Below are 17463 nucleotides of genomic sequence, written 5' to 3'. Positions count from 1 at the left end.
TTCAGCCCCCTGCATGCTACATGGTAATTTCATCGCATTACGGTGATAGCGGTTTAAAACCCGCCCTCCTCCCGGCCCCTTTTAACAAAACACTTCTTGCTTCGCAAAAACACATTTAGGGCCAATTTGTTTGGTGTCCAGAATGGCAGCAATTAACGGAGTGCTGTGCTTTGGGAATAAATGGAGACGCTGGCAGCAGCGTGACCTCTGCCAAAGGGATGGGACCAGGCAGGGAGGTTGCTGTGGCTCAGTGGTATGTTGTGCTGCATGGCACTGAACTTGGGGTGCCTGGTACTGTGCCTTTGAGCATCCCACCACTGCCCCGCTGAAAGCTCCTAAGTGCATTGGGTGCATGAATCCATCCCCACCAGCCAGGCACGGTGCTCCCCTCGGTGCCCATGCACGGCAGCACCCACAGCAGGGACCGTGGCAGGTATCCCATTAGCGATGCTTTATGGGAGCATTTGCCGGTGCCGGTACCTGCTGCCACAGCTCCAAATGTCAGTGCCGGGCGCGGGGAGGTGTGTGGTGGGAACAGGTGGGATCTGAGCATCTCTGGGGCCCCACTAATTCACAGGCTATAAATCAATGACAGGAACGGGGACAAAGTCCTATTCTAGGTGCAGGTGACTGAGGTATTCTCTCGGCAGGTGGAGGGAGGGAGGGAGACCTGTCAGTATCAGGCTGCCTTTGGTTTTACTGTCTGTGCCAGCCTTAAAGGTATCCTGCATTCGGTGCTGGCTTTGCTCTTGCTCAGGGGTTTGGAAGCAGTGGCAAGTCTCACTTAAAATAATGAGCAGCCCTGCAATTGCACGAGGCTGCCCGCTCCCAGTGCGGGTGTCTCGCATGTTCCTCATAAAGGAACCAAAGCTTTCCTTCACTTGGAGACCGCCTATGGTTGGAGCTGATGGCATCAGCCCCATCAGTAGATGGCACAAACCCAGTCGCACCCACACAGACCTGGTCTCTCCCCTTCACAGCAGGCGTGGGGTGGGAGGTCTTCCTCAGCCCACTCCCCTCATTCACTAGCATCCCAGCTGCCTCCAAGGACCAGGGTCACTGCTGTGTGGGAGGGATGGCGAAAGGGTGCTTTGGTGAGGCATGGAGCTAAAAGCACTGGGGAAAGGGACAAATACAGGAGGGGCACTTTATGAAGCAAGGTGTGTAACAAGCTGTTACCCGCAGCTCCCTTTTAGTTGTGTCTGTGCCCTTTTATCTGTTTGCTGAGGGATCCTTGGGCTCACGTCTGGACAAGGTTTGAGTGGTCTCTGTAAAGTGCAGCTCGGTGCCAAAAGAAGGGCGGCCCTTTTACTGTCTGCTTTTACAGCAGGGCAGTGGGCCCTGTACCCAGGCATCGTGCTGGGTCCCTGGTGCAGCTCTGGAGCTTGATGCCTTGATAACTATAAATTAACATGGAGCAAGCATTGCAGCTGCTCCATTCCTGCATTGCACTGGTCTCGGTGGGTTGTTTGCAGCTGGCTGTTAAAACCGCGGGTGAGTGCAGTTGGTTGGATTAATACCCGATTGTGAACTGGGAGATGTGAACCTGTAGCTGGCTTGGAGGGAGCCGTGGCTGGTTGGAGCTGTGCGGCGGGAGGCAGGGAGCGTTGGGCACTCTCCAGCTCTGCCTCTAGGAAGCACTCTGACCTCAGGGAAATCGCTGCCGCTCTCCCCAAACCAGGGAATGTCGCTCCCAGTGCATGCGCAGCTCCATTAGCGGTAGCAGAGCTCTCTCCTGGTCATCCTTGGCTGGGGGGTGAGGGATGCTCCCCGTTATGGATCAGCCCCCACTCAGCAGTTCGTGATCCAGTCGAGGGAGAAAATGCTGGGAGATGGCACTGCCTTGTCCCAGAGAGGGAAACCCTTTCCCATATGGGGCTTCCCCTCTGAAACAGGGTGCATGGGGCAAGCTGAAAGCCTGTTTTGGAGGCTGCAGTGAGAGACGAGGGGTGCTGGGTGCTGCTGAGGACCCCCCTCACCCTGCAGAAGCACAGGAGCAGGCAGTTGCCACCCGGCCCAATGAGCCCGTGCAGATAGTGGGGAGATGAATGGTGCCATCTCCGTACTGTAGTGGCTTGGCTGTAATTTCTGGGAGACGTTTATTAGAGGCATCCTTCCCGTTTTCCGGGACTGTGACTCCTTGGGCAGGGGGAATTGCGATGGGGATGGTGGGAAGTGCAAGCCGGTATTACCGATGAGTGCGGTGCCCAAGCCCCCATCCATTCCTCTCCTCCAATTTTCTCCTCTGACAATTTATAGGTTAGTTTGATGCTTGAATAGCTGAGTCTCTCTAGTAATATGTATTCTCTGTAAGTATTCCCCGCTGTGGCGTATCCTAAGAGAACTCCATCAAATAATTATCTTCCCTTTTATTTATTCACAGTCTTTTCACTCGATCTGCATCACGATAAAATATTCCAATGGTTCCCTCTTAGCACCGAGCCTTCCCCCGATTGTAAAGTGTATTTATGTACAGTATTAAATCCGCCCAGCACAGCTCTTTATCTCTGCACTCTTCACCGTTAGATGCTACCACCGGGTGCTGGCTGTGGCCACCTCCTACCTTGACACCGGCATCCCTGGGGCTTGCCCGGAGCATGGGGTTGGAGAGGTTTGCAGGTGGCCAAGGACAGGGCTGCAGGCTGGCACGGAGGGGTGGCGAAGGGCAGCCCCACCTGGGAACCTTCTTGCCTCCTCCCTGGTGCTTCCAGCCGGGATGCGGCTGCCTTGCCGAGCCGAGTCGCCCGCTGTCAGCACAGGGACGTGACTGCAGGATGGCCGAGTGCAATCAGAGCAGGGAAGAAACCAATAACCTCTGGTTTCCCCCCTCTGGAGCGAGTGAAGGAGCAGCGCTGCTCTTCTCCGAGGGATGGCCAGGGCTCCCTGCACTGGCCTCTCAAGGAAGGCTGCAGCCTGAAGGGCTTGTTGTCCGGTGGGCAGCTTTTTAGGTGTAAAGACAGGGGATTGAAGGAGATGGAGTTAGAACATGGAGCTTGAGGGGTGGTTTCCCATGCTGGTGAGCATTTTGGAGCAGTCCTTGGAGGAGCTGTGGGCATGTGTATTCCATTTACTGCACCTCCCTTTGCTGCTTTAACCAGCCTCTGTGCGAGAGGGCAGGAGCAGTGGCTGCACCTACCCGAGATGCGCAGGCAGCATCGCGCCGGTGCCGCTCTGCAGGCATGAGCTGTCCCAGGCTTTTCCAGGCTGACAGGGCTCGCGTTTTAAACTCCCACTCGTAGCAGTGCCAGGGATTTCATTGACAGATTTGCTCCTCCGGGGCTCAGGGAGTCAAGGCGAGTTTAACTTTATTCCTAAATTTGCTCCCAGTGGTATTCCTAGCGGTGTGAGAGCTCCTCAGGATCCTGTGCACTGCACTTCCAGCCCCATCTGACCACCGTGGGGCAGGGACAGCAGTTAATAAGTTAGTCATAGAGGGAAATAGTGGTGACCGTTCCTAATCATGGCTTTCAGTCCCCTTTTGCCTATGGTCAGCCTGGCTGTTAAGTGGAGAGGCTGGGAATAGGGGTTGCCCCAGAAAAGGGAGATGCTGGGGAGAGGACCCATCTTGGTAAGGATGATGGTGAGCACGATGCTCCTCTCACTTGGCTCCGGCATCTCCTTGAAGGGGCTCTCCCTCCCATCGTGGGCAGAGAGGCGAGTTCCCTAGCAAGGGTTAACTGAGTGTGTAAAATTGATTGCGATTTTAGTAATTCAGTATAATCACAGTCTACCAGCAGGTTGCTTTTCCAGCAGGAGGGTTTGGAATTATTTTCTGGAGTTTGCAATATAGAACTTAAATTAAGCCTCAGAAGTCAGAGGAGCTCTGCTGCATCTCTAATGTGGTGCTAAATTCTCAGCAGCACATTCCCTGTATTAAAGCCTTTGCTAGCAATTAGGTTCATTAACTATCACAATACCTTATTTATTACTCGGCATGCCATATGGTTTCCCAGCTAAAGAATGGCACCCGTTCTAGCACAGACCATTTGGCATCATAAAAATGTTAACAAATAATGTTATGGCTCTCAAGGGCAAAAGGGCTCGCTGGGTTGCAGGTCTGAACGGCAGGAGAGAATATGAAAACATTTTTCTTCTATGGCAAAATAAAGAATTCCTCGAGACAGAAGTATTCAAAGAATATCACGCTCGCATCACGCAAATGGGAGTTTTATACATGCCCATAATGGTTCTGTCAATATTTGCAGCAGGCAGCGTGCTCACTCATCTCCTTTCCTTCCCCCCTCTTCTCCCTCCCAGCATGGACCTTGTTGGAAGCTCAACAGTAAAGGACCCACCTTCTGTGTAAGCCTCGTCTTTACCTCCTGACTGTTGCAGGGGCTTGATGGCCCCAGCCTTCTGGTGCCTGCAGCTCTTGGGTGGCATTAATTGTCCTTTATTACCATCCAAACTTCATCCTGCAGAACAGTTCTGGCCACAGCACTGGGGTGCTCTGGGTTCCAGAGTGTGTATGCAGTGTTGATTCTAAGGGGTGAAGTTGTGTCAGCAGAATGAGCAAATCTGAATGCCAAGTTAAGTATTCTGACCCTGAAAAGGAAAGCTCTTGGTCACACACTTGTTTAGTGGCCTTTGGAGGGTATCTAGAGCTGCGAGCAGCCAAGGCTGCGAGCACTGCGCCACGTACACTTGAGCTTGGTTCCTATTTCCAGCAGGATTAGGATTACCAGAGACAGGGGCAGCATTTCAGGTCACAGGGACTTGAATTGTCTCATCTTGAGCACCGTGTGGCCAGCACATAAGGAAAATGTATTTATTCCTGCCTTGTGACTGGATTCCCTCACACTATCCGTGCTCAAAAGGTGACGCTGAGAAAGAACAATTTAAATCGGTGTGGAAGCCCAGATTAAACCAGACTTTCTGATCCTCTTGCAGTACCCCATCACAGCCTCCACATTTCAGGAAAGAGGGCAAAATGCATGGGTTTGAGGCACGAGTAACTTCCTGGCCAGTGCCTGCTCTGTGCCTATGCGAGGCGGATTCTTTCCTACCCTGCTTCCAGCTGGTTCCTGGCGTTGTCTTTCTGGCTTTGGGCTGGGTCTGCGCAGCTGATCTGTCAGTGCTTCCTGGGGGGCTGCCTGTGTCCTGCTGGAAGTGCCCTTCCTGGGCAGGGATGCGATGAGGAGCGGCATCACTGCAAAACTCCTGGGCTTCAGAGCCAGCGAGGATTATTCCTCTTCACCTCAGCTGAACTCTCGAGCAGTGCCGGCAAAGGATTTCACCTGCAGTTAATGCAGCAGCGCTTCATGGCTCAAAGAAAACCAGTTTTTAGGGAGCACATGCACCTTGTTCATTACTGAACCTTATGGCACATAGCACTGTATGCAAAGCCAGGTCTGGGGAATCAAAGTGCTCGACTGGAGGATGAGTGTGGCCAAAGATGGGGTCCCAGAGCTGGGTATGGTGCGTGCCTGGGATCTGAGCTGCTTCCACCCTTGACAAAAACATCTGAAGTCAGGCATTTCTCACCTGGAAAACTGTATTGAAGTAGCTCCCCTTGCTCAGTGCCGTCATACGGATTCTGCTGATCAGCTGGCCGGGGGATAAACTTTCCTTTCCATATCCTGTTTCCACAGCCACGAGTCGTTCACATGCCCCTGATCTGCCACCAGGGTTGAGCTTCTCCCCCCCCGCCCCGGGCGGTCGCTTTGACATCCCCTTTGTGTGGCCTCAGTGCCCTTCTCTCAAGGCTGCAAATTCCTCTTCCATCTAGCATCTTGGTCCTATTGCTGTGTAGTGCATCCTGTGTGCACCCATGTGCTGTTGGGGAGCATGTCTATTGAGTGAGGTGCCCCTGGGGAGGAAAGGAGCTGGCTGGTTTTGCCATCTTACTTTTTCATGAGCTGTGATTTATTTTTCTCCCCTTCGGATGCCTGAAGGGATGTTTCCAAAATGACCTTTCCATAGGCTCCAGAGCTGAAATCCCCCAAAGCCACCCTACTTTGTCGTGCCAGGAGCATGCTCCCTGCCCTCCCAGTCGATCCCTCTGCCCAGCACCGAGGACCCGCAGCAACCCAGTGGTGCTGGATCCATTTCTGCACTGAGTGGTGAATGTGAATGCTCTGGTGAGCCAAGAAATGGAATTCTGGTCCATCTGTGGTGGGATTGGCATTTCCCAGCCTAAGGATGAGGTACCCTAAGCAGCAGAGGCACTGGAGGAGGCGCTTGCAGTGGGAAAAACTGGGCTGTGTTTCCAAAGGGACTTTGTACCCTGAGGGCAGTCAGGGGGATTGTGGGCGCAGCCGCCGGCATCACACCCCTTGTGTCTCCCTGTTTGCATCCCGAGTGCTTGCAGGAGCACGTGTGAACCTCTGGCCCTGAGCAGATAGGCCTTATCCAGGAAGGGCTTTGCAGGAGTGTTTACTTTCATTCTTGGGAGGCCGATCGAGCCGTTCCAGTGGGGAATGTGGCCGGGCTGAGGGTGGACTGTGCCAAGCCCCCTCCAGCATGAACAAACTCCGTGCGGTCCAAGGGCACCACGGCTGCCCCGTGCTCACCTCCCGGTCCCGACCCTACCACGCAGAGCCCGTGTCCGTGGGACCCGTGGTGATGAACGTGTCTGCTGTGACTGAGCCCGAAGGCACTGATTGCCCCAGACCTTCACAGGGGATTCATAAGCATGTGCCCTGAAAAGGGTGGTTTGGAAGCTGTCCTGATGCACCAATGTTATCTGGGGTTTCAGGCGCTTAGGAATCTGCGACCAGATAAGATACAGGGGGTTTATTGTGTCTTCTGGCAATTAAGAAAATAAAATCAGTTAATATCTAACCTTGAACCTAGGCTGTAGCGTTTGGCCTCACACTTTGCTCTGACTCTCTCGTACATTGTGGGGTTGTACAGTTGAGATGGCTGTTAGCAGAGATGGAAGAGATGAACAGGGATTTAATCTGGGACTAAAATACCTTCATTATGCAGCTCGATCATCTTAGAAAGGAGATCTGTGATGTGTGATTCAGCCACTAGAATTTTTTTGTCCTGGTGCAAGGAAGGGAAGGAGGAGGAGCCCGTTTTGGCAGAAGTTTCCCCAGCTGCGAATGCATTTTGTGTGAATATCTAATGCACAGATATGTTGGGAAGGGAAGGGGGGGAAGGAAAGGCTTCCACAAGCGGGGGCTTTTGTTTGCACTGTCAGAAACAGTAGTGCATTTCTGTGTGCACCCACATACAGGCACATATATATATATATATGTATGTATGTATATAGTTTCCCTTTGGAAAGGGGAACAGGTGACTCATGCAGCTGGAAATGGGACATGGAGCTTGCCCTTGCTGGAAAGGAAAGATGAAATCAGGGGTAAAGGTGTTCGCTCAGTGATTGGAATTCAGGATTTGGCTCGCTCCCTCCAGTGAATGGACTTGATTATCATGAAGGCATGGGAACTGGCTGCTTCCCATGGGATGGCTTATGCCACTTGTGGTCCTAAGTGACTTTGGGTTTTGAAACTCCAGTCACTCAGGGGCTCTTGGAAACTGTCCTGTTTCAAGGCAGGAAGAGGTTTCAGCAATAGACTAATGACATGTTAATCAGAAAAGCACCAAATGGGTGTTTAACTCAGAGCTCTTGTTAGTGCCCAAACTTGGGCACCATCTTCCTGCAGGAGGAAGGTCCTGGGTGGAGGTGCAGCCCTGCACCCTGCTGCAGGAGGACTGGCCAGCACTGGGAACGTCTTCACGCACTGAAACAGTCTCCTTTGCCAGCACTGAGTTAATCCTGCAGAGAACCAACAGCGGCTTTAGGGGGATGGAGAGAAATCAGGCCACAAGTGGGAAACGCACCATGTCGGAGCATCCCCCATCCTGGTGGGCCAAGTGAGGCCCCAGTGCAGAGCCCGCTCTGCTCAAAGGGCTTCATTCCGGGTTGAACTTTACCGAGCCCGCAGCCGCCTCCTTGGCGCTGTACGGTTGGGGCTGACATTTAACGCCGCGGCACATCCCGCTCCCTGTCCCATGCAGGATGGCAAATATTTTAGGCTGCGACGGGGGGGAAGAGGAGAAATAATCACACAGTAAATTACACAAAGGAGACCCCCTCCCACTCATTAGGACTTCAAAAGTTGCTGCCTCTGGCTCGGGCTCGCTCGCGTACGTACAAAGGGTAATGCTAAAAATAGGTGCTGTGCAAATGATTAGGTCAGAGCCTGCTAGAGGGAGACATTTTTATTTAATTACTGAGCCAGCAGCACATTGCTGGGGGGGGGGGGATACATAAACACAGAGCTCGAGGCCGGCTGTAAAGTTTGTGCTCCTTCGCTGAGTCACTGTGGCTAAATTCCCTTTTGTGTGGGGGATTTAGGGCAGGAATGCGGGAAGGCTGGCCCGGGCTGCCGCCCTCCTGAGTCACAGCTCCCACTCATCCGCCGGCCTCTCAGGCTCAGGGCCCTGAGCTGCTAATTAGCCCCGTTGTCTCGGGGGCTGTGTGGCATCTATCGCCCCCACAAAGCCGGGGGGATGGAGGGAGCGCCCCTGGGATCTGCTTTCACCGATGTTGTGTGCATCACAACCTGGCCCCTGGCGTCCGAGAGGGATGGGGGGATGCTACCTGCCCCTTTGATGTGATGGCATCGATGAGGTTGTGTCCAAGTCCAGTTGTCCCCGCCGCAGCACAAACATACAGTGAGGAGCCCCTGCACGCATGAGCAAAGTTGTAACTCGGAGCAGTGTAAGGTTTTAGTGCCCCCCATTTACTGCTCAGATGCTGTACCCCTTAAAGGAACCTGGCTTAAAGGGAGGATTTTTCCAGCTGGGAAGCACAGACGCATGCATGCAGCAGCTCTGTTCAGCCTGGCAGAGACGCACAGATGCATGCAGTGATGCAGTGCCATGTTGGACAGGGCTTGGAGCAACCTGGTCTACTGGAAGGTGTCCCTGCCTGTGGCAGGGGATTGGAACTGGATGAGCTTTAAGGTTGCTTCCAACCCAAACCATTCCATGATTCATGACTGCCAGGCTGCACGGGTCACAAGGTCGGTGATGCTGTTACCCTTGTTGCTGCTGCCATGCCTTTGTTGTGTGCTCCAGCACCAGGCAGACCCTATCCCTTGCCGAGCCAGGGCTGGTAGGTTGTAGGGAAGAGGCAGGCTCATGGCGCAGGGTGGACAATGGTTTCTGCAGTGCAATAGTCCATGTGTGTCCAGTCTGCTCCATCTCAGTTACTGGAATTACATGTTCACCTCTCCTGTGGCACTGGGAGAGCTCCTGCACGGGTCCCTTGGCTTTGGCTGCAGCTGCACTCCTGCAGGGTCTCCTCTGGCATCAATTGCAGGAGAGCGCAAAGCTTGCGCCCCACAGCAAAACCAGCTGCGTCCTCGCAGCGACTCTCAGGTTCCCTTTGTGCGGCGGGGGCACAATAAGGAGCCTGTTCCCGGCTCCTCCGCTCCCCCGTGCTACCACAATGCGCCCGGGTCCGGTGTCCGTGCGGCTCCTGGAGCGGATCAATGGGGTTCGCAGGAAGCTTAACGTGCCGTGGCCGCATGCTGCGCAGCCTTCCTCCCCCGGCCCATCAGCTTTGTGCCCTTGGGCCGGGGGTTTGGAAGCAAAGTCTGACACATTCAATCATCTTTTCATAAGCTGACAGCTCGCCGCGTGTGAAAGCGAGGCGCAGCTCCGGCTCTGAGCAGGGATAAAGTGCCGGGAGAATTCCGGGTCCGGTGCGCACGCGAGGGGTGGGGTGCTGCGAACTGTCAGTGTCTGGAGTGATATCCAAAATTGGGGTTTAAGAGTCGTGGGTTGTTGCCTGGGGTTAAAACTGATCTGAGGTTGTGTGTGGTGCACGAATCCCTGCACCGGTATTTCAGGATTCAGCTCCAGTCCAGCAAGAGTGGAAAACCCTCCCAATACATTGAAACAAAGCTAGGAACATGTGTGGTTGTGACATGGGAAAGTCACTGTGCTCTTGCCCTGTGCCCTCACGAGTCGGCTCTGTGACAGAAGAGGTCCAGGGGGAAGAGGGGGGCAACAGAAGTTGGGGCCCTCCAAGCTTGGGGACCTCCTTTCTGAAGCCATCTCCTGTGGTGTTTATTTGTGGTCTGAGCATCCTGATCAAGGGATTTCCTTCCTTGTGATCCTGGAGGTTCTTCTGTTTTCTCCTCCTCCTGTGTGCCTGGCACATCCTGAAGCTGCCCCTGTCTCTTGGAGTACTTACGGGTCATTGCTTTGTCCCGTCCGTGCTTTGTGGAGCTTTCCTTCCCGTGGGTCTGCTGATCCTTGCCAGGCTATTCTCTTGGGGAAGTGGATGTTGGCGTCTCCTGTCCAAAAGAAGGAAGGGCTGGGAGGGAGAAGGGAATGTGCAGGGATCTGTAGGTTTCCCAGGAAGGGTGCCTGTGCTCTGCCTGGTGCTTGCAGGGAAGACCTTCCCGGGGAAGCATGGACGTCTCCCGAGTTTAATGCTGGAGGTTAATAATAATCGCACCAGGCAGCACATCATTGCCCCCGTATCTGGTTGAGAGATTTACAACTGAAACTCGTGGCGGAGGAAGAAATTGCCTCAATCACTTGGAGTAATGGCACATGGAGAGGCACTTGGGCGTGACTGCTATTTAACACGAGAGCCCAGCTTGGCTTCATTTAACGTGCCGGTTCCTTTCTAATAAACACGTTACACTACAAGGTGGGGATTAACATCAGGAAAGTAAATAAATTGGAAACTGATGAGGAGAGATGGAGGGAAATGGAAGGTGCTGGGGGGGGCGTGATGAGGGATTAACTCCTGTGCTGGGCTGTGGGGAATGACCCTCCAGACCGTGGCTTCCCCAGCAATGTGTGGGCACCTCCGGGCACTGCGAGTGCCAGGCAGCTCTGTGAGCATCTCCCATGCCGAGGCAGGACCGATGCCGGAGCCTGGGAGATGGCTACGCTTCCCTTCTCAGGGACACTGAGGCAAGCAGCTGCTTCTGCTTTTGGCTTGTGATTGCATCCAGGTCAGTCTGCCGCAGAGCAGGGTGCGGGTGCCTTGGAAGAGGCTCTGCAGGGAGGAATAGGGCACTGCTGGGGAAAAGGGGGCTGAGAGTTGAGGTCATGGGCAAGAGTTTTGGGCTTTTTTCTGGTTTACATGCATTATGATCAATGCCCCTTTCCCAGCGAGGGACCTCCCAGCTCTGTGTGCACATGGGTTTGCGGGGCACTGTATGAGTTTGGGGGGAAACTGGACTTGAGCATGGGCTGGGCAGAGGGGTCGTGGGGAAGAGCCTCGTGGTGCTCTGGGGAGCTCAGGGCCTTCCAGAGCCGGCTGTGGTGCAGCCCATTGGGAAATGGAGGTGGGCAAGGGAGGAAAGCCCTGAGAGAAGGGGCATCCCTTTGGCTTTGGCTGCCACATGTGACCAGCTCTGCTGTCTTGCTTCACCTCTCAAAGCAAAACAGCCTCACCTCCAAACCCTCTGCTGTCTGGGGAGGTCTCCAAAGGCACCGGCACGCAGTGAACCTGGGGTGGGATTTGGGAATGCTGCAGCCTGGCGTTCCCTGCTTGGGGCAGACACGCTGTCCGGTGCCACTGCGGGAATTCAGTCTCTTAACCAACCCAGTAGTTTTTACTGTATGTGTTAGAGAAGTAACAAAAAAGTGCAATGCACCAGTTGACAGGGAGGGCTGGGGGGTTAATTTTCAGGATGCTGCCTGGGAATTTAGCCGTGGGATTTCCATTATTGCTAATGGGACTCAAGCAGCTTAATTTCATGTGAGCTACGCTAAAAACGTACCCCTAACCGCCTGCAAAATCCCAGCCCTGAAATGGAGCCTTTCAGAAGTTGGAGGAGGGTAAACAACCACCTGAACCGGCATTGCCTCGCTATTCCCCCCCCCCCTTCCCCTGTTGCTCAGATTTAGAAGCCAGGGAGGGGGAGGAATTCGAGCAGTTTGAGGCAATTCCCAGCCCAGGAAGCACTGCCTGAACGCGCACCGCATCCCTGCTCTTGCCAATTACATCAGCGAGTTATAACCCCCCAAAAACAGGGGTAGCGGCTGCTTCCCTTAGTGCACACCATGAGCATCTAATAGCCCCAGCAGCGCCGCCTTCCGTGGTGGGGCCGCCGTTATTAGGCTGTTCTCGTTAAATGACTGCTATCATCTGCTCCCAAAGTACATTAAATCCCATTATAATTATAAACACACTTCCCCATAACGTTCTCCTTAGATTACATTTGCGCTGCTTTACCCCAAGGGGATCTTTGTACTAATACCGTCCGTAGTTGTTGTTTTAGCTGACGACGCTGGGCCCGGCGCTGCCTGCGTTGAACCACGGTGCTGCTGGGCAGGGAGAGAGGAAGAGGTCTGTGTCGCTGCAGCCCCAAAGGCGATGTGGGGGTTTCAGTGCTTCAGTGCTCCCCTTGGCATGGGGCGTTTGTTGGCAGCATAGTGTCGTGGCTAGCATTACCCTTCCCCTTGTTCTGCTCCCTTTGCAGTCTTTGCTGGTGGACCTTTGCTGCCCGACCTGAGGTGTGGGGACCTGCGGGAACCCTACATCAGTGCGGGGTACACGTCTCATCTGGGCTGAATGTGCCTCGTTGGGGTGACGTGCGCCTGGCAGAGGGCATCTCGTGGTGTTTTGTGGATGCTGGCGGCGTGGCCAGCGTTCCCTCTCCCATTGTTTCGCTCCCTTTGGGAGCTGCTGTTGCCAGTCTTCGCCCGTCTCCCACCCGGGGTGCTGGAACCGTGCACACGGGAGATGCTGACGCGGGGTACGCACGGGGTCGGCGCAGGACGCGCCCCGTTGCGGTGACTTGTGCTCCGCCGAGCCCGCACCACGGCCATCGACGAGACCCGGTGGGGCTGCGCCCGAGCCCCGGTCCCCCCGCGGCCGCTTTTGTCTCGCGTGGCGGGGGCCGGGGGCAGCCTCGCTGCTCCGCTCGCGGGCGGCGGCGGCTCCTCCATGTTTGCTGGCGGCAGCGCTGTCCGGCCGCCGCCCGGTGCCGCCCCGCAAGGTGCCGGTGTGCGGGGCGGGGCGGGGCCGGGGGGGGGCGCCCGCACGCAGGACCGGGCGGCGGCGGCGGCGGGGGGCGGGGGCCGCCTGACGTGGTGCCGGGGCGGCCCGTGGGCCGGCGCCGCCGTGATTTGCTGCTTGGCGCGGCGAGCGGCGGCGGCGGCGATGAGAGCGGGCAGTGCGAACTGCCGGAGCAGCCGCCGGCCGCCGTGAGTGCGGGACCCCCCCGCGGGCACCGGCACCCGCCGTGCACCTGATGGGGCTGCGCGGGCGGGACGGGACGGGGCGGGCTGGGCGCGGACGGGGCGCGCGGGAGGCGGCGGAGGCTGCGCCCGGTCCGCGGGCGGCAGCGGCGGGGACGCGGCTCCCCGAGCCCGGCGAGAAAGTTTGCGGCGAGTCGCCGCCGGCTGCGAGCTAACGGCGCCCCCTTTGCTCCCCGCTCCCCCCCCCCCGGTGCTCCTCTTGTGCCCCTTCCCTCCCGTCCCTCCCTCCCGCTCCTCTCCGCTCCTTTCCCCCTCCGCCTTTTGTTTCCGCAGATAGCCGGCACACAAAGCTGGTCCCGCATTCGGCCGCCGGCGAGGCACCCTGATGAGCGAGCCCCGGGCGCGCCATGGATGTGACTAAGATGGGCACGATCCAGCTGCAGAACCCCTGCCACCCCACCGGGCTGCTGCACAAAGCCAACCAGATGCGCCTGGCGGGGACGCTGTGCGACGTGGTCATCATGGTGGACAGCCAGGAGTTCCATGCGCACCGGACGGTGCTGGCCTGCACCAGCAAGATGTTCGAGATCCTCTTCCACCGCAACAGCCAGCACTACACCCTGGACTTCCTCTCGCCAAAGACGTTCCAGCAGATCCTGGAGTACGCCTACACCGCCACCCTGCAGGCCAAGGTCGAAGACTTGGACGACCTGCTCTACGCCGCTGAGATCCTGGAGATTGAGTACCTGGAGGAGCAGTGCCTGAAGATCCTGGAGACCATCCAGGCCTCCGAGGACAATGACACCGAGGGCGCCGCTGCCGATGGAGGCACCGCCACCGAGGAAGAGGAGGAGAGGAAATCTAGGTACATCAAGGGCCTCTTCATCTCCAAGCCCGCCAGCGAAGAGAGCGGCTACGCTGGGGTGGCCGGCCAGAGCCTGCCAGTGACCACGTCGGAGCAGAGCCCCACCGCCTCGGCTTCCTTCGGCCCCCTCTCAGCCATGAGCCCCACCAAGGCGGCAGTGGACAGCCTGATGACCATTGGGCAATCTCTGCTGCAGGGCACGCTGCCGCCCGCCGGCCCCGAGGACTCGCGCCCCGCAGCCGCCCGTCGCCCCCCCAGCCTCGCCGAGGCCAAAACCGAGGCGATGCAGGTGGACGACACCTCCGGCCGTGGGAGCCCCCGGGTGACCGAGCCTGGCGCCTCCGGTGCGGAGAAGCCTGACGAGAAGGGCAAGGACGGGCCCGGCACCCCGACCCGTGGCAGCGTCATCACCAGTGCCCGTGAACTGCACTATGCCCGCGAGGAGGGCGCCGAGCTGCCACCTGAGCCCGGCCAGGGGCTGCCGATGGGGCCGGAGCCATCCGCTGCCGCCCAGGGCGAGAAGCCACTGGGCATCTACTCCCTGCTGCCGAACCACAAAACTGAGCCGGTGCTCGGCGTGCCGCCCACCGTGGCGTCCGCCCTGCACGTGCAGCCGGCCCTGGCCGTCTCCATGGACTTCAGTGCCTATGGGGGGCTGCTGCCCCAGGGCTTCATCCAGCGGGAGCTGTTCAGCAAGCTGGGCGAGCTGGCAGCCGGCATGAAGACGGAGAGCAGAGCCCTTGGTGAGCAGTGCAGCGTGTGTGGGGTAGAGCTGCCAGACAACGAGACCCTCGAGCAGCACCGGTGAGTGCCCAAGCCACGATACTGCCTTTGCCCTGGGTGGGAAGGAGGGGGCTTGACTTGGGATTGGGTTTCCGGACGGGTATCGTGTGTGCTGGTGCAAAGTTCTTGCTATGTACCCCAAAACCATGCTCGCAGGGACAGCTGTTGCAACTGTCCCACGTCCAGCAGCCGTGCCAGAAGGTTCTTTCTAGCAAGCACTGGTCGGGAGGGCAGCCTGGATGGGGCTTTGCTGTAGGTGTTTCCCACTAGCATGAACCCCAGTGGTTTCCCTGGCCAGCATCTGCTGAATGGTTCATGTTGCTGCCCTTTGAGTTCGGGGCTCTGCGTATAAAGGGATGCTGTGGGGTTGGGCAGCCCTCGCCCACCCGCTACCAAGAGCCGATCCGTCCTGCGCCATCACCATTGCATCCATGCGGGGCTGGGAGGGAGAGACCGATGGGATCCCTGTGCCTGGCTGCAGCGGTGACGTTCGGGATGGCTGCGTGCAGCGCCCTGTTCCCTGCGGTTCCGTGCTGCTCGGTTCAGGGGATGTTTGCACTTTGCACGAAGTAGTGTGTGGGTCAGGCTGGGCAGCGCGGGGCAAGAGCAGTGGGTCCGGCACTGTAGGCACTGGCTCCGGATTGAACCTCTGGTGGCTGTGGGTGTGATTTCGGGGCTCCCCTGCTTGGGATGGGGTGGTCTTCGTGCTCTCCCATGCCTCAGGACCTGCTGCGGGTGGGAGCGCAGTGGTGGTTGTCGGTGGCGTGTGAGTTCAGTGCTCTCCTGTTTGCTGCCTCCTGATAGCAGCAGCAGGGACCGGAGCTCCTTCCCACATTTGCCTGGGGAATGGAGCCACGTTGATCACAGCACCTAAATCAGCGTCGCTGGTCAGCCCCATTGGTAGTGGGCATGCTTTAGTGAGCCCTGTGCAGTGCTGGCCCCAGCACGGCTGCAGCCCCGCAGCAGGACAGCAGTGTTCTGCTCGGAGAACGGCAGCACCATGCAGTGCCGGAGCCGCACACAGCCTTCCCCTTGCTCTGCACCCTGTCAGATTTTTAATGAATCAACAGGTTAATTAGTTCCCATGCACATAACGCGCTCCGGGGATGGCGGTGCTGCTGCATGCTCGCTGCCCGTGTGTGGGGCAGGATGCACCGGAGCCGGTGTCGGGTGCCAGAGCAGCAGCTCCCCGCGTGTTCAGCCCATGATGTTTGCAGTGTGGGGCACAGCCGCTGAGCGCCGGCAGCATCGTTCCTCACTCTGGAGCTCCCGTGCACACCGCGGGAGCAGCCCTGGCCCCTTGCAGGGCTCCCTGCCCCCCCCGTGGGTGCTCAGCTCCTTTCTGCTTTGTTCCCTCACCTCGCGAGCAGGGCGCTGGTGCTGGGGCCGGTTCGTGTGCCCGGAGCTGCCCCGGTGCAGCTCTTGGCCGGCCGTGCCGTGCGGTGATGCAGACCGAACGTCACCAGAGGAGAGCTGCAGTGAGGGCTCAGGGAGAATTTTAACGTGCCTTTCTGCCACAGGCTTGAGCATCTCCCTTTCCCCCTCCGAGCCGGAGAGCAGCGCCCGATGCAGCTGCAGGGGTCTGCTCCGAGGCAGGGTGGGCTGGAAGGTTGGATCCTTCCCCACGCACGCAAGGGTTGGGAGATGGGGGGCATGGCCCAGGCTGTCCAGTGCAGCAGCCCTGTGTCAGTGCCTCCTGGGCTTGGCTCGTTTTGACAAGTACGGCCACGGCCGCAGCTTATTTCTTGTTTATTCCTGATGGTTATCAGGGGGCCGGGTACGCGCTGTGCTCCCTTGGGCTGACCCCAGCACCACGCTGAGCAGAGCCTCGAAGGCAGCTGCTTCAGCCAGAGCCCAGCTCCGCTCGCCCGTTCCTGCTGTCACAGATAACCTGGTGCTGGCCAACTTTGCAGGCAGAGCCAAATCCTTTGAGCCATTTTTAAACTGATCCCTAAGACCGTCCATGTTGAAAGGCATTGGGCAACGGTGCGATGAGCTCACTCCCCCTGTCCTCCCCCCAGGTCTAAATCCAGGCAGTCTGTGTGCGGATGGGGTCTCATGTGGCTTTTTTATAGTGTTTGCTTTCTAATACGTTGTGAAAATTACCATTTGGGGAGGATTTGTGGGATCCTATTGTGTTCCTGGAGCTGTTAAAAACAGCTTCTGAGCTGGACTGGGATCTGTAACTCCCTGCTGGAGCGGTTCTGGTGGTGGCAGCAGCTGCACCGTGCTGGCTACAGGCCCCTGCTTACCACAGTGCCTGGTGGAGAAGAGGTCTGGGGGACCCTGTGTGCTGCACCGAGGCCCTGGGCCGGCTGGCGGGGGGGGCGGCAGGATGTGCTGGGGACACCGCGGTGTCGCTCGTCGAGTGGCGGCTTTCGCTGACCTCCTTCTGCTGTGCATTCGCTGCTGTGGTTTTGCTTTGCTATGCTGAGGGGAGCGCGCGGTGCCCAGAGCTGAGCCGTTCCCAGCTGCCGCGGAAGGGACCACGCAGCACCACGGGATGCTGGCCCGCCCGCTGCCCTGCTCCCATGTGCTGAGCCCCAGCAGGTGACAGGCAGAGCCCCCCGAGCTGCTGCCGCTCTCGGCGCTGAGCTCAATGAGCCGACTGCACCGTGCCTGTTTACATCGCGCAGGCGAGCGTATACATATGGTGGGTCTGTTTGTTTACACACACACATGCCTAG

The 17463-nt window shown here is 57.5% G+C and overlaps 4 protein-coding genes across 6 annotated transcripts in view; 2 read left to right on the top strand and 2 right to left on the bottom strand.

Annotated features, from left to right (window-relative positions):
- PAFAH1B2 (platelet activating factor acetylhydrolase 1b catalytic subunit 2) overlaps window positions 1–13131 on the bottom strand; it is a 497498-nt gene extending 484367 nt beyond the window's left edge. Inside the window, exon 1 of the mRNA XM_062608606.1 lies at window positions 13128–13131. The gene's annotated coding sequence lies outside the window, so the exon portion shown is untranslated. The remainder of the gene's footprint in view (window positions 1–13127) is intronic.
- UBE4A (ubiquitination factor E4A) overlaps window positions 1–17463 on the top strand; it is a 130252-nt gene that overhangs the window by 8327 nt on the left and 104462 nt on the right. The window lies entirely within an intron of this gene.
- ZBTB16 (zinc finger and BTB domain containing 16) overlaps window positions 1–17463 on the top strand; it is a 70435-nt gene that overhangs the window by 2010 nt on the left and 50962 nt on the right. Inside the window, exons 1-2 of one of the 3 annotated variants that reach the window (XM_062608588.1) lie at window positions 12988–13134; window positions 13466–14797. In XM_062608588.1, coding sequence (XP_062464572.1) covers window positions 13536–14797 — 1262 coding nt within the window. In that variant the 5' untranslated portion in view covers window positions 12988–13134; window positions 13466–13535. Of the gene's footprint in view, window positions 1–12987; window positions 13135–13461; window positions 14798–17463 lie in introns of those variants that run through there. The other 2 variants (XM_062608587.1, XM_062608589.1) reach the window with 2 other exon arrangements.
- The window catches only part of SIDT2 (SID1 transmembrane family member 2), a 553125-nt gene that overhangs the window by 492037 nt on the left and 43625 nt on the right, over window positions 1–17463 (bottom strand). The gene's annotated exons all lie outside the window — the stretch shown is intronic.

The sequence above is a fragment of the Pezoporus occidentalis genome, unplaced genomic scaffold (genome assembly GCF_034315485.1).
Source record: "Pezoporus occidentalis ecotype Australia unplaced genomic scaffold, CSIRO_AGI_Poc_V1 ctg130, whole genome shotgun sequence".
NCBI classification, from domain to species: domain Eukaryota; kingdom Metazoa; phylum Chordata; class Aves; order Psittaciformes; family Psittacidae; genus Pezoporus; species Pezoporus occidentalis.
The sequence above is the reverse complement of the archived record's forward strand: the minus strand, read 5'-3'. Positions and strand labels throughout refer to the sequence as shown.